This window comes from Scyliorhinus torazame, chromosome 29, assembly GCF_047496885.1.
Source record: "Scyliorhinus torazame isolate Kashiwa2021f chromosome 29, sScyTor2.1, whole genome shotgun sequence".
Classification (NCBI taxonomy): Eukaryota; Metazoa; Chordata; class Chondrichthyes; order Carcharhiniformes; family Scyliorhinidae; genus Scyliorhinus; species Scyliorhinus torazame.
The window spans coordinates 32,460,947-32,476,700 of NC_092735.1; the positions used below are offsets into that span (position 1 = coordinate 32,460,947).

At 47.1% G+C, this 15,754-nt stretch overlaps 1 protein-coding gene across 1 annotated transcript; it reads left to right on the top strand.

Moving 5' to 3' along the window:
* Positions 1-4,092: 4,092 nt before the first annotated feature.
* LOC140404007 (ferritin heavy chain-like) lies at positions 4,093-15,080 on the top strand. Its single transcript, XM_072492349.1, has 4 exons — positions 4,093-4,292; positions 9,484-9,630; positions 11,481-11,606; positions 13,234-15,080. The coding sequence occupies exons 1-4, from the start codon at positions 4,191-4,193 to the stop codon at positions 13,384-13,386; spliced, it is 528 nt and encodes a 175-aa protein (XP_072348450.1). The 5' UTR covers positions 4,093-4,190; the 3' UTR covers positions 13,387-15,080.
* Positions 15,081-15,754: the final 674 nt, after the last annotated feature.

Sequence of the window (15,754 nt, forward strand, 5' to 3'; positions counted from 1 at the left end):
TACTCCAGATGTGGTCTCACCAAGTTGGTGCCGCCATCGCTTCCTTGGACCATCATCTCGAATCGGTGTCATAGATTTCATAGAATTTACAGTGCAGAAGGAGGCCATTCGGCCCATCGAGTCTGCACCGGCTCTTGGAAAGAGCACCCTACCCAAGGTCCACACCTCCACCCTACCCCCATAACCCAGTAACCCCACCCAACACTAAGGGCAATTTTGGACACTAAGGGCAATTTATCATGGCCAATCCACCTGTCCTTAGGCTTTCAGCCCTTCTGCCAATGGGAATTCTCCCCACCTCCTCTGTCCATTCACCTCCTGATTTTGAACACCTCCGTCAAGACTCCTCTCAACCTTCCTGAAATGAATGATCCAGGTTTGTCCAATTCAACCGCAACACACTGAGGCCGTGGCCCCTTTCCTGCTCTAAAGAAGAGGTGTGCGGACTTGAACCATTAACTCTGCTTGTCTCTCCACGGGCACCGACAGACCTGGCGAATTTGTCTCTGCCCTCATGTGATTCTTGTGAATCTTCTCCGAACCCTCTCGAAAGCCTTCACGCATACCTCCTAAAGTCTGGCGCCCTCAATTGGGCACAATACTCCATCATCATAATTTCCTTTCTCTTGTACTCGATTTATAAAGCCCCGACACCATATTGCTTTTTAACTGCTTTCTCAACTTGCCCAGTCACCTTCAACAAGTGTCTCTGTTTCTACAACCCCTTTAGAATTATACCCTTTAATTTACATCACCTCCTATCCTTCCTGTCAAAATGGTGTCACTTTCTCATTTCTCTGAATTACATTTCATCAACTACGTGTCCACCCATTCCACCAGCCTTGTAAAGAACTAAATTCAATGTTTGTCCTTTAAAATCCAAAAGGAATTTGTGTCAGAGCCTGAGGAAAAGTAAGCACCATCTTGAGGTACGGACTCCATTTCAGAGGACCATAAAGAGTCATAGAATCATAGAATTTTAGAAGGAGGCCATTCAGCCCATCGAATCTGCACTGGCCCTTTGAAAGAGCACCCAACTTAAGCCCACACCTCCACCCTACTCCTGTAACCCCGTAATCCCACCTAACCCAACCTTTTTGGACATTTAAGAGCAATTTATCACGGCCATCCACCTAACCTGCACAACTTTGGACTGTGGGAGGAAACCGGAGCACCCGGAGGAAACCCACGCAGACACGGGGAGAACGTGCAGACTTCGCACAGACAGTGACCCAAGCCGGGAACTGAACCTGGGACCCTGGAACTGTGAAGCAACAGTGCTAGCCATAAGAACATAAGAACTAGGACATCTGGCCCCTCGAGCGTGCTCCGCCATTCAATGAGATCATGGCTGATCTTTTGTGGACTCAGCTCCACTGAGCTACCGTGCTGTCAACCATATTGCCGTGGATCTGGTCAAGAGACACATGTAGGCCAGACCAGATTTCCTCCTCTAAAGGACATTAGTGAATCAGATGTTTTTTTTTTGTAACGAAAACTGATATGGTTTCCTGGTAACCATTACTGAGACTAGCTTACAATTGCAGTTTTTAAAATTAATGAGTTGAATTTGATAAATTAATTCAAACTCCCGTCAGCCGCTGAGGTGTGATTTGTTCCCCAGACTGCCGGCTTGGGCCACTGGAGAGGTTACTCTGCATCCACCATCTTTCCCACATGATAGACAGACAGGAGGAGCTGAAAAGGACCTTCATGCAGCCTCAGGATAGTTCTGGAATGTCAATCGGAAGGCAGTGGGGTGGTTTGATACATTAGGACATGGCCAATAAAACAAGGAGCTGACATAGAAAGTTGCTGAGCTCAGTATTCATTCAAAGACTGCTGAAGCATAAACGCAGCCCAGTTTGTGCAAAACTACACAAAGGAATCTTTATATTTGTAACTTCTGCGATTGGGACATATCTTTATCTTGTAGACACATGCGATGAGGTGACATTTTTTAAAGAAAAGGTTAATTAGATGCAAACAATGCCCAAAAGCACCAAATATTGTGTGACAGGGGAATGGGCAGGTTGATAGCTCAGAGGCATGTTCAATTAACTGCTCAATGATCCCAACAGTACACTAAAAAAACAATTTGCGGACTTAATTTAGTTTAAAATTTAGTATTGTGTCCAGTTCTGTGCACCAGTCATTAGGAAGGATGTGAAGGCATTGGGGAGGTGGCAGAGAAAAGATCGTAAGATACAGGAGCAGAATTAGGCCATTCGGCCCATTGAGTCTGCTCCACCATTCGATCATGGCTGATATGTTCCTCATTCATGAGAATGGATCCAGGGTTGAGGAAGATTGGAGACGGTGGAGCTGGATTCTCTGGTGCTTCCGTTCACTGGGAATCCCGCCGGTTTTCATTGAAGACCATTCCACCGGGCGGGGGCGATCTGCCGGCAGAAATCCCAATGGCCAGAGAATTCCGGCTGTCGGGACTGTTTTCCTTAAGAGAAGGCTGAGAGGAGATTTTGATATTAGTATTCCAAACCATGAGGGGTGTGGACAGAAAAGATAAGGAGAAAGGGTTCCCATTGGCGGAAGGATCCAGAATCCAGGCCCTTTAAGATAATTGGCGACATGAGGTAAAACCTTTCCACTCGGCGAGCGGTTAGGATCTGGAATGCGCTGCATCTGAGATGCTGGATCTGAGAGTGTGGCGGAGGCAGATTCAATCGTGGCTTTGGAAAGGGAATTGGATCATAGTCTAAAAAGGAAAGATTTGCAGGGTTCCACGGAAGAGGCGAGGCGTGAATTGCTCCTTTCGAGAACCAGCGTGTACACGACAGGCCAAATTGCCTTCACCTGAGCTCCATCCATTCCGTCATATAACACAACGCCTGTTCAAATTAGTAGACGTTCTTGATTTGTCTTTGAGGAACATTTATATGTGAAAAATTTGAACTCAACTTCAAAAAAAAACTTAAGACATGTTGTGTTTTGTAGTTTTTTAGGCTTTCCCCTTGCTGTTGTTCTGGACTCTCCCTAACTTATCCATGCTAAACGAATTCTGAGTTATACAGGGGAAACAGATGGCTGGGATCAAAGTCTATAGACCACTGGTTGACCATGCCTGTGTACAATGTCCAATGCTGCCCCCCGATATGCAAGACGCAGCGATGCAGAGAGGTGCCATAAGCCTGATTTAAATGCTGAGTGTCGATTGAAGAAACCTGTGCAACTCAACCTAGAAAGGGCAGCATGGTAGCACAGTGGTTAGCACTGTTGCTTCACAGCGCCAGAGTCCCGGGTTCGTTTCCCGGCTTGGGTCACTGTCTGTGCGGAGTCTGCACGTTCTCCCCGTGTCTGCGTGGGTTTCCTCCGGGCGCTCCGGTTTCCTGCCATAAATCCCGAAAGACATGCTTGTTAGGTGAATTGGATATCCTGAATTCTCCCTCAGTGTACCCGAACAGGCGCCGGAATGTGGCGACTGGGGGATTTTCACAGTAACTTCATTGCAGTGTTAATATAAGCCTACTTGTGACAATAATAAAGATTACAATGTGAGGCTGCAGTGTTAACCCCTGTGCTACCATTATATGCTAGTGGAAAATCGCTGAGCATGCTAACATGGTATTCCTCTGTCCATTCTTTAGGGGATGGTGTTAACTGAATTAATATAAACTAGTCAATGCCTTTGGTAAGGTGACCAACCAGAACACTGTCACACCAATATATTGTTCCTTTCCTGCTGATTTCACCAGGAAATAATTATTTTCCAAACTTTAATCTAGGCAAAATGACAAAATAAAAAATTTTCCTGCAGGCCATCACAAATTAATTTTTAGCCTTACAGTTTAAAATAAGAAGGGAAGACTTTGAGATTCTCCATGCGGAGACCTCCTGAGCAATTAGGCAGCAAGAAGAGAATTAGGAAGCAGCCAAGCAGACGTGCCACTCACTTCCAATCCCTCGCGCCATCGTCCCATCCCTCCCTCCTGTCAGCACCTGAGCCAAAGCAGCTGGCCTATTGGCCGGAGGAGCTGCCTCACACAGAGCACGCAGCAACCTATGAGTCAAAGCCGATGCTGTACCTGAACAATATAAATTCAGGTGTGCCTGAGATACACTTTCACACTGCTGCCTCTGAAATGCCCCTCAGCTGCAGCTAGCGATCTCTGTCACGCCAGAAGACTGTTTGAACATCGGTTATTTTATCCTGCATTGAAAGCGTGTTCAGCATGGACCACAATATGCGTTTGAACTACCACAAGGACTGTGAGAGTGCTGTCAATCGCATGATCAACATGGAACTCTACTCTTCATATTTTTACCTCTCCATGGTGAGTTCTGCACCCAAAGCAAATCTCTTTGAGCTTGAAGCTTGAGTGAGTTCATGTAGGTGTTTTCAAAAAGTACCGTTTCACTTTAAAGAGCGTGATGGCCTGCAGGAAAAGTTTTCATTTTGCCTAGATTAAAGTTTGGAAAATAATTATTTTCCGGTCCTGTCCATGTGGTTAACTCCGGTTGCCCACTGTTTGGGGCGATGACAAAATCTGGGAAGAATGCATTCCGAACGTCGAAACTGTTTTTAATGTACTCATCCTTGGGTGTGCTGTTTCACACTGTAGCTAATGTCAGGCAGCTCCTGCTCAAATTAACATTCCAGGGACATTACGAGTGTGTTAAATGGTCAAACCTTAATCTTGCTGATCAATCTTGCAGATCAGTTTATCTAAAGTTAGGAATTTTTATTCCTGTGTCTTCAGTAAAAAATTAAACGTAATTATAAATTGCAGAATGCCCACATCACAGCCGTGACTATACGGGGCTGGTTTAGCACAGGGCTAAATCGCTGGCTTTGAAAGCAGACCAAGGCAGGCCAGCAGCACGGTTCAATTCCCATACCAGCCTCCCCGAACAGGCGCCGGAATGTGGCGACTAGGGGCTTTTCACAGTAACTTCATTTGAAGCCTACTTGTGACAATAAGCGATTTTCATTTCATTTCACATGTCAAAAAGCACTTCCTAAGCACTACCCGGTGGGGTAAAGCGGCGTAGTAGTATTGTCACTGGACTAGTAATTCAGAGACCCGGGGTAATGCTCTGCGGTCCTGGGTTCGAATCACACCACGGCAGATGCTGGAAATTGAATCCAAGAAATATCTGTAATTAAAAGTCTAATGATGATCATGAAACCATTGTCGATTGTTGTTAAAAACCCACCTGGTTCACTAATGCCCTTTAGGGAAGGAAATCTCCGTCCTTACCCGGCCTGGCCTACATGTGACTCCAGACCCACACACAGCGATGAGGTTGACTCTTAACTGCTCCCCCTCCGAAACGGCTGAGCAAACTGCTCAGTTCAAGGGCAATTAGAGACGGGCAACAAACGCTGGCCCAGCCGGCGACGCCCATTTCCCAAGAATGAATTTTAAAAAAAAGAAACTATGTAAATGCAAGTATTTATTTTTCTTTCATGCTGCCTTACACCCACGAATTTGCCTACGTGACGTAAGGAAGAAGATCCTCCGCTGATCGAAAATCCCCCTCAAAACAAAGCCAATCCATCTAATGATCATTTTCAAGCAATGTGTATTCTCAAGCCATCATTTATGGATGTAATTTTCCCAAATTCTGAACAGAGTAACAACTGATCAGTGGGGGAAAAAAAATCCAGTCTTCTCTTAATAGGTCGTGTCATGTTATGAACTAATTTAGTCACCTCACGAACTGGTGGAGGTTGGGTCACTCTTGTCGTTATGTCTTGGTAATCATCCATCAATAATATCTGCTCTAATAAAAACAGAAAAATCTGGATAAACTCAACAGGTCTGGCAGCATCTGCGGAGAGAGGAAACAGAGTTAACATTTCGGGTCCAAATTATTCTTCTACATAATAACTAGGGTGGCAAGGTGGCGCAGTGGTTAGCACTGCTGCCTCACAGCTCCAGGGTCCCAGGTTCGATACCGGCCTCGGGCGACTGTCTCTGTGGAATCTGCATGTTCTCCCCGTGTCTTCGCGGGTTTCCTCCAGGTGCTTCAGTCACCCCCCCCCCCCCCCCCCCCCCCAACCCCCCACCCCACAGCCCAAAGATTTGCAGATTAAGTGGATTGGCCATGATCCAGGCGTGGGGGTAGGGTGGGGGAGTGGGCCCAGGGTAGAGTCCTTTTCTCGGTGCGTCAGCTGAATGGCCTCTTTCTGCACTTTAGGGATTCCACGGACTCTTCCCGATATAATGAGTTGACAATCTAATCACAATTACTGAATATGAAGATTTGCGGCTACGTCTCCTTACGTACTGATCCGAGCACGTCATGGAGACATAGGGCAGGATTTTCCAGCCGTTCCTACCAGCGGGATCGTCCGGTCCTGCTGAAGACCCCCCCCCCATCCCCCCCCCCCGCTTTATTTCCATATTTCTGTAAGTATATTTGACTGACGAGTCTGTCATATTCCCTTTCGAAATGATTGACCACCTCTGCTTCCTCTTCCCTCCTAGGCAACAAGTCCCAAGTCAGTATTATTCGCTGCATTAAAGTTTCTGTCCCCTATCCCCCCCACCCCACCCAACCTCCAGCTCAAAACCAGAAATCTGTGTCCCGCAGAACCATCAGCTAATTCTTACTTTACCAGCCAAACCTGTAATTATCTTGACCAGCTCTATCAGATCACCCACGTTCCAAGGAGAACGACCCCAGCTTTTGCGACCTAGCCTTTTAGGGAAAATCCCTCATCCCTGAATTCCGGTATATTTCCCTCTCCTCCCTTTCCTCTTTAGAAAAATAATTATTTTGGGATGTGGGCATGATTGGCCTGCTGGCATTTCCCCCCTCCCCCCCCCCCCCCTCCCCCCTCCAATTTAGCCTGAGAAGGTGGTGGTGAGCTGCCTTCTCGAACCGCGGCCGACCATGTGACGTAGGAACACCCACAGTGCTGGTAGAGGGTGGTTTTGGGATGTCGACCCAGCGCCAGGTCTTTGATATTCTCCGGTGCTTGAACCTGCTGGGCATGATTCATTTGGCGTCAATGGGGCCATTTCTGCCACTTTGTATTCCACACTGCCCCCCCTCCCCCACTCCCCCCCCCCCCCCTTCCGCCCCCCTAAATCCATGAGTTAATTTGGGTACATGAAGAAATACATTTCTCATTAAACTGGAAACGCTTAATTCTTCTTCTGAAGACTTGAATTTACCAGAGAGTCACACGGACAAAATTCTAGAAAAAGGACACATTTTGAGGCCTAACCTTCGCTCAGAGAGAGCACTGGGTTGTGGGTGGGGGGTGCGGGGAGGGGGTGGGTGGGTATTGAGATGGTTACAAATAATCAAAAGGCTATGTCTGTGTGGGTCTCACCCCCAGAACCCAAAGATGTGCAGGGTAGGTGGGTTGGCTACGCTAAATTGCCCCTTAATTGGAAACTTTGTTTTAGAGAAAGCTAAGTCTACCTAGTAAAGGAAAGTCGCCCAGATGACCATAGGCTGCTCTTTGAGGGGGAGAGCTGACTGGTGATGATTTAACCTGAGGGTCACCACACCTCAGGCGAGGGGCAAGGTTGAGAAGGCGGGGCCTCCATGAATAACCACAGCCGGTACGGGGATTGAACCCACGTTGCTGCATCACGAACCAGCTGTCCAGCCAACTGAGCTAAACTGGCCCCCTGATCTTAGCTCTCTGAGACAACACTGCCTGAAATAATCCTTCCCTCTTCTTGCTCAGCTGATAGGAACTTGGTTTTTTGAGAACAACCTTTTCTCCTTTCTCATTGGACAAACTAGATGTGCATCCGTTGGAGTTTAGAAGAGTAAGAGGTGACTTGATTGAAACATTTAAGACCCTGCGGGGCATCGACAGGGTGGATGTGGAGAGGATGGTTCCTCTTGTGGGAGAGTCTAGAACTAGGGGCAACTGATTAAAAATAAGGAGTCGCCCATGTAAGGCAGAGGTGAGGAGATTCTTTTCTTCTCCGAGGGTTGTTGGACTTAGGAACTCTCTCCCTCGAAAGGTAGTTGAGAATGAGTCTGATCATTTATAAGGCAGAAGTAAATAGACATTTGGTCACCAAGGGGGTGAAATGATATTGAGGGAGGGCAGGTACCTGAAGCTGAGGTTAAAATTAGATCTGCCATGATGATATTGAGAGGCAGAGCACGCTGGAAGTGTGGGTGGCCTACTTCCGCCCCTACTTCATAAGTTTGTATTGACCTAACAGATCCTAAAGTTGTCAAAATCATCTCCAATGCTTCGACTAATACAAAGAGAACCTCAGACCACGCCTGTGCATTTTAAAAACTGGCTGTCCTGTCACAGTTGAATGAGAATGAGAAAGTCTTGTTAGTAATTAAATGGACATTGACCTATTTTGGGCGTGTGCTAATTGTATGAATTCCCAGTAGCATGGATAGGGTCGGGTATATGTTTCTGAGATGGGCAGAACCTGACTAAATGATAACAGCTGGTGAGCACCCCTAGACCCGAGGGAGCAGGGACATTTTTGTTTTGATATGTGTTGTGATAATTAGCTGACCATTAATAATCTTAGAATCCCCACAGTGCAGAAGGAGGCCATTCGGCCCATCGAGTCGACACCGACCCTCCAAAAGAGCACCCTTCCTAGACCTGATCCCCCGCCCTATCCCCGTAACCCCACCCAACATTTGGTCACTAAGGACCAATTTTTTTTTTTTAGCACCCACCTAACCTGCTCATCTTTGGACTGTGGGAGGAAACCCACGCAGACACGTCGAAACATGCAGCCTCCGCACAGACAGTCACCCGAGCCGGGAATCGAACCTGGGACCCTGGAGCTGTGAAGCAACAGTGCTAACCACTGCTACCGTGCCGCCCATCAAGATACTACTGAAATGTTCCTGATTCTAAAAGAGCATTCATTTCTTGATAATGAACAATAGAAATGCAGGGAAATCAAAACATTTTATTTTGCTAATTCCCCAATCCAAAGACATTTTGCAGAACAGTGATAAGACGTTTATCATGGAACAAAGGAACAGTAACATAATGATAATGTTATTAGACTAGAAGTCCTGACTCCCCACTAATGTTCTTGAGACATCAGTTGAAGTCCCGTCATGGCGGAAGGGAGAATTTAATTTCAATTAATTAAGAAATCTAGAATAAAATGCTAGACTCAGCAATAATCATCATGAAACTGCTGAATTATTGTGAAAAAACCCACCCCATTTGGTTCCTTAGTGACCTTCCGAGGTGGGAAATCTGCCAATCTCACATGGCCTGGCCTACATGTGACTACAGCCGCATTGCAATCTCTTACTTGCCCCCTGCACCACATGGACGGCAGTAATTTGAGAAGGTACCTCACCAATACCTACTCGAGTGCAATTAGTGATGAATGGTGGCCTTTTCAGTGACATTCATGTTGCACGATAAAAGTTGGAAGCTTTGCAGCCCCCTCTGTATTCTTCTATTCTGGGAAGAAGATCATCTCATTTTAGTAACCCACTGGATGCAGTTTTCATTCATCTTTCACCCCCTCCCCGTCCACTATTTTGCAGTCATATTACTTTGACCGAGGTGACATTGCTCTGGACAACTTCATGAAGTTCTTCAAGAAGCAGTCAGACAAGGAACGTGAGCAAGCGGAGAAGCTGATGAAATTTCAGAATCAGCGAGGAGGTCACGTTGCCCTGCAGGATATCAAGGTTAGTGTGTAGAAAACAACTGTTTGGAATGTGCTTTCGTGACATCTGTCCTGTTGAGTCCTGGGTAAAAAACTTTGACAGCACGTCTCTTTTCAGCAACAATAATCGTATTCTGTACTACCAAGTGATTCAGCGTCTACCTACTTGTCTCAAAGGTCGGGAGCCTCTAGTACCGCCAAAGTCTATGGCTGTTTATGGTTCTCGCCGGCTGCGGTACTGGGGAACCGTCCGTGGGTTGCTCTCCTGGGATAAGCATTTTGGTAACAGAAGTCCCGTGCTTCCTCTGTTTTCAGAGAAATCATAGAAAAGTTACAGCACAGAAGGAGGCCATTTGGCCCAGCCTGTCCATGCAAGCCCTCGGATGCCCAGCTGCCCTTTCTAATCCCATCTTCCAGCGCCCGATCCATAGCCCTGTAGGTTAGAGCACTTACGGTGCAGATCCAGGTTCTTTTTAGAAGAGTTTGGACTCTCTGCCTCCACCACCAACTCGGGCAGCGAATTCCAGACTCCCACTGCCCTCTGCCTGCCTGTCAGTGCCCCTAACTATTGAATCCCCGATCACTATAACCCTGCCACTTGCTTTACTCCCACCCACCTGGGCAGAAGTGCCACCCACGGTGCCATGGATTTGGCTGCTGTTGCTTTCCCCTGAGAGGCCATGCCCTCCCCAACAGTGTCCAAAGCGGTATATCTGTTTGCGAGGGGGGTGTCCAGATGGGGTCTCCTGCACTGCCTTCCTGAGTCACTTACTGTCTCCTCCTCTGATGTAGTTCACCACTGAATTTCCGTGTTATTTCTGCTTTCCATTCGACTGGAACAGCGCATGTGGGGTTTTGAGATTTTGGTATCTAATTGTAAGCAAAGTGGGAAAGCTTTCATTCCACAATGCTCCTGCCCACCGCCTCAAAGTCTACGCATTTACCCGCACCATAAAGCTAGCTGTGACAATGGATAAGATGCCCATGTAGGAACATAAGAAATAGGAGCAGAAGCAGGCCATTCAGCCCCTCGAGCCTACTCCACAATTCAGTAAGATCTTGATGGATCTGATCTTGGCGTTGACACCACTTCCCTACCTGCCCGCCCACCCTCGTTATCCTTGGCTCCCTTGTAGATCAAAGATCTGTCCAACTCATCCTTGAATATATTCAATGCCCCAGCCTCCACTTTGAGTTATAGAAGTCTAAAGATTAACAAGCGACCCTCAGAAGGAAGAAATTCCTCCTCCCTCATCGCTGTTTTAACTGGGAAACCCTTTATTTTGAAACTGGTGCCCCCTAGATCTAGACGAGGGGAAACATGCTCCCACCTTCTACCCCTCCTCAGAATCTCATATGTTTCAATATCTCATCCTCCTAAACTGTACAGGCCCAACCTGCTGAACATTTCTTCATAAGCCACCCCCTTCATTCCTGGAATCAACCAATTGAATGCGGCACGGTGGCATAGTGGTTAACGCTGCTGCCTCACAGCGCCAGGGACCTGGGTTCAAATCCGGCCTTGGGTGACCGAATGTGTGGAGTTTGCACATTCTCCCCGTGTCTGTGTGGGCTTCCTCCGGGTGCTCCGGTTTCCTCCTACAGTCCAAAATGGGCAGATTAGGAGGATTGGCCTCAATTGATCAAGTGTCCTTTAGTGTCCAGGGATGTGTAGGTTAGTTTGAGGGGTTATTGGGATAGGGTGGGGAAGCGGTCTTGGGTGGAGTGCTCTTTCAGAGGCTCGATGCTGACTCGATGGGCTGAATGGCCTCCTTCTATAGGGATTCAACGATAACCTGGATTCCATGGAATTTTGTGCTTCCTTGAATGCAAATCTGACTACTACTAACCATGCTATACTACCCTGTCTAGAGACCAGATCAAGAAGACTGGGACAATGGTCTTCAGGCAATGCAATGTGCTCTACAATTGGAGAAGAACATTAACCAAAGCCTGTTGGAGCTATACAAACTGTCCAAGGATAGATCAGACCCGCATGTAAGTATTCAGAAAATAAAAAATCTGGTTTTGGGAATTCAACATGCATTCTGAAAGATGTTGGTGGAAAGAAATTTAGATTTATGTCCAAAATTGATGCGGCGACCATTTCCGAATTCCTTGTTACCAGGAGTTCAGAATTCTGCATTGGGTGCAGTTTTGGAATTGGTTCTCTTTTCGTTGTAAGTTCAACTGCGCCGACAAGGCACAGGAGCTTTCACAATTAGTTACTAAATTAGAGAACTCATTGGGTTCTCTAATCTCATTTTAACTCAACATGTGAAGACGCGCTACCCCGTTCGGCCTACTCTTTATTTGGACAAGTGAACCGAATGCTTTACTTGATGTGGGCTAAGGAGATGTAATATTTTGGAATTAGCCAAACGTGGTGACAGCTGTGTTCTAAAACTGTTAATTCGGTGATAAGTAGAACGCATAGGCGAATTGGGCGGCACGGTAGCACAGTGGTTAGCACTGTTGCTTCACAGCACCAGGGTCCCGGATTCGATTCTCGGCTTGGGTCACTGTCTGTGCGGAGTCTACACGTTCTCCCCGTGTCTGCGTGGGTTTCCACCGGGGGCTCCGGTTTCGCCTCACAAGTCCTGAAAGACGTGTTTGTTAGGTGAATTGGACATTCTGAATTCTCCCTCTGTGTACCCGAACAGGCGCCGGAGTGTGGCGACTAGAGGATTTTCACAGCAACTTCATTGCGGTGTTAATGTAAGCCTACTTGTGACACTAATAAAGATTATTATTATAGTAGAAATTACCAACGAGGTTTATTTCAATACAATTCGAAGACTCCTCCACTCCCCAAAGGGTCTCTTTCCCCGACCTGCACCTGGGCCGTGTTTTTATGCAGCTGGGGAGGGAAAGCCCCACCCCCTTAAAGGGGAAGTTCATATTCCGGGGAGGTCATGGGAAATCGTATTGTCCTGATCCCAGGACCTCCAACAAAAACGTAAGGGCTTTTGGAGGGAGGAAATATTTTGTTTGACACCAGATGTTAGATCCGTTGTTTGAGTAGAATGGGCCTGTAATGGTTGAGTAGAGTGGGATTATATTCTTTGAAGTTTAGAAGAATGAGGGATGACCTTATTGAAATGCACGGAATTCTAGTGGGCTTGACAGGGTGGATGCCAAGAGGCTGGTTCTCTGGCTGGTGAGTGGAGAGCCAGGGGGGGGGGGTGTGGGGGTGGGGGGGGGGGGGTCATAGTCTCAGGGTCAGAGGTCAGCCATTTTGGAATACGGTGAGAAGAAATTTCTTTACTCATAGGATTGGGAATCTTTGGAATCCTCAACCTCCGGGATCCATGGATGTTTAGTTGTTGAGTATATTCAAGACTGAGATTGTTAGACCTTTGGGCATGATATGGAGATAGGGCAGTAATGTGGAGTTGATATGAAAGGTCAAGAATGATCTTATTGTCTGCTTGAGCAGGGTTCAAGGGGCTGTTTTGTCCTCACCTGCACCTATTTCCCTTGCTCCTCTCACAATACGAGGCATGAACAAACTTGTATAATTTGCCCCGAGTGGATCACGCTTGAACAACGCGATTATTTTTCAGCCGCAAAGCATTTAATACTTTGCGCACAATAAACTGTGCCTGGTTTCATTCTCTTCCAGTTGTGTGACTTCCTGGAGACTCACTATTTGGAAAAGCAAGTGAAGACCATCAAGAAACTTGGGGACCACGTCACCAACCTGCATCGTCTCGGTGCCCCCCAGAATGGCACGGCCGATTACCTGTTCAACAAGCACACCTTGGGGGCAGAGTAGATAACGCGACAGCCCGGGAATATCGACTTGTCAACAAACGTTCTCCAGGTCCCCCCCCACCCGAATAAATATTGACTAGTTCCAGAATTCTCTACCATTTGATGTCTGTTACAAAATGTCTCACTGTTTAGCAAAGTTTACTTTTGCAGCTACTATTGCTGGGTTGTATGAATGCTCTCGTTGTCTAATTTGGCAGCAAGGTCAATACAAACCCCTGGAATTGGACTGAATAAATAAATGTCTCACATCGCACATTCGAAGAAATGTTGCCAACGGTTACAGGCCAATAAGAAGCACAAGACATATGCTCAGGTGTAGACCAAGTGGACTCTCGAGCCTGTTCTGCCATTTAATATGACCGATCTTCCATCTCGCCTCAATTTTCCTGTCAGCTACTCAAATCTCTTGATTCCCTTAGGCCTAGAATTTCAGATCCCGCCCACCGCAGGAATTGTCGCTGGCGAGATGGAAAATTTGACGAGCCGACTAAACATCCGTTGACTGGGGATTGCGGGTCTCGTGACAAGCGGACTGAAAAATCCTGTCCGTGGCGTCCACGGACCTATCCATCTCAGTCTTGAATGTACTCAATGACTGAGCTTTGATGCCCCTCAGTTGCAGGGAAAATTGGAAGAGGTGTGCGTGAAGCCGCTCACCCACAACTTGACCTGACATCGAGGGCATGACTGACAGCTGTTCTCTCCCAGTTGACTCTAACCTCGTCCTACCCTGTCAAAATTGATTAATAAGGGGATCAGGGGTTATGGGGAGAAGGCAGGAGAATGGGGATGAGAAAATATTAGCCATGATTGAGTGGCGGAGCAAATTAAGGAAATTCGGCATGTCCACATTAACCCTTACCAACTTTTACAGATGCACCATAGAAAGCATCCTATCTGGCTGCATCACAGCCTGGTATGGCAACTGCTCAGCCCAGGACCGCAAGAAACTTCAGAGAGTCGTGAACACCGCCCAGTCCATCACACAAACCTGCCTCCCATCCATTGACTCCATCTACACCTCCCGCTGCCTGGGGAAAGCGGGCAGCATAATCAAAGATCCCTCCCACCCGGCTTATTCACTCTTCCAACTTCTTCCATCGGGCAGGAGATACAGAAGTCTGAGAACACGCACGAACAGACTCAAAAACAGCTTCTTCCCCACTGTCACCAGACTCCGAAATGACCCTCTTATGGACTGACCTCTTTAACACTACATTACACCCTGTCTGCTTCATCCGATGCCAGATGCCAGTAGTTACATTGTATATGTTGTGTTGCCCTATTATGTATTTTCTTTTATTCCCTTTTCTTCCCATGTATTTAATGATCTGTTGAGCTGCTCGCAGAAAAACTTTTCACTGTACCTCGGTACACGTGACAATAAACAAATCCAATCCAATCCAATCCAACTCGATGGACCAAGTGGCCTAATTCTGCTCCTATGTCTTATGGTCTTATGGTCTAAAATTGCAACATGGAAACAGACCAGAAGGTCCATGTTGGTGTTTACACCCCCTCCTCCCTTCCCCCAGAAGTAACAAGATATATACTTTATAAAATCCAGACGGTGATGCCAGTGTAAAATTTGGATGTCGTGCCAAGAGAGATCACTAGACCTGTAACCAGTAACGAAGCAATCACTGCCATCAAATGTAATTCAAAGAATTTATCAATTAAAACCGGGCCATGGAAGCTTTGTTGTTGAGTGTTTATTTTCGGTAATATGACCTGTTGCTGTAAACGTTCTTGCCTCCATTACCTGTTGGTGACTTGATCGGGTAGAATTGGGTCACTGTCCGTGCGGAGTCTGCAAGTTCTCCCTGTGTCTGCGTGGGTTTCCTCCGGGTGCTCCGGTGTCCTCCCACAGTCCAAAGATGTGCGGGTTTGGTGGATTGGACATGCTAAATTTCCCTTAGTGTCCAAAACAGTTGGGTTGGGTGGGGTTACTGGGATAGGGTGGCGCTTAGGGTAGGGTGCTCTTTCCAAGGGCCGGTGCAGACTCGATGGGCCGAATGGCCTTCTTCTGCACTGTAAATTCTATGATAAAGTCCAAGATTAGTCATGGCATCTCGCGGCAGAGTATCCACACCATCGTAAACACCGTCGCGTTTTACGACGATGTGAGTGGACCGTTGCCAGGAGTAATTCTGGCCCCTACAGGGGGCCAGCACGGCGCTGGAGTGGTCCGCTCCATTCTGTTTGCCTACACCTTATCCTGTACAGCTCTGAATCAGGAGGATACAAGAACACAAGATATCGGAGCAGGAGGAGGCCATTCAGCCCATCAAGCCTGCTCTGCCAAGATCATGACTAATCTTGGCTTTATCATAGAATTTACAGTGCAGAAGAAGGCCATTTGGCCCATC

Coding starts and splice junctions, on each gene's coding strand:
- LOC140404007 (XM_072492349.1), top strand. CDS start 4,191: ATGGACCACAATATGCGTTTGAACTACCACAAGGACTGTGAGAGTGCT. Junction 4,293..9,483: donor CATATTTTTACCTCTCCATG/GTGAGTTCTGCA, acceptor ACTATTTTGCAG/TCATATTACTTTGACCGAGG. Junction 11,607..13,233: donor AGGATAGATCAGACCCGCAT/GTAAGTATTCAG, acceptor ATTCTCTTCCAG/TTGTGTGACTTCCTGGAGAC.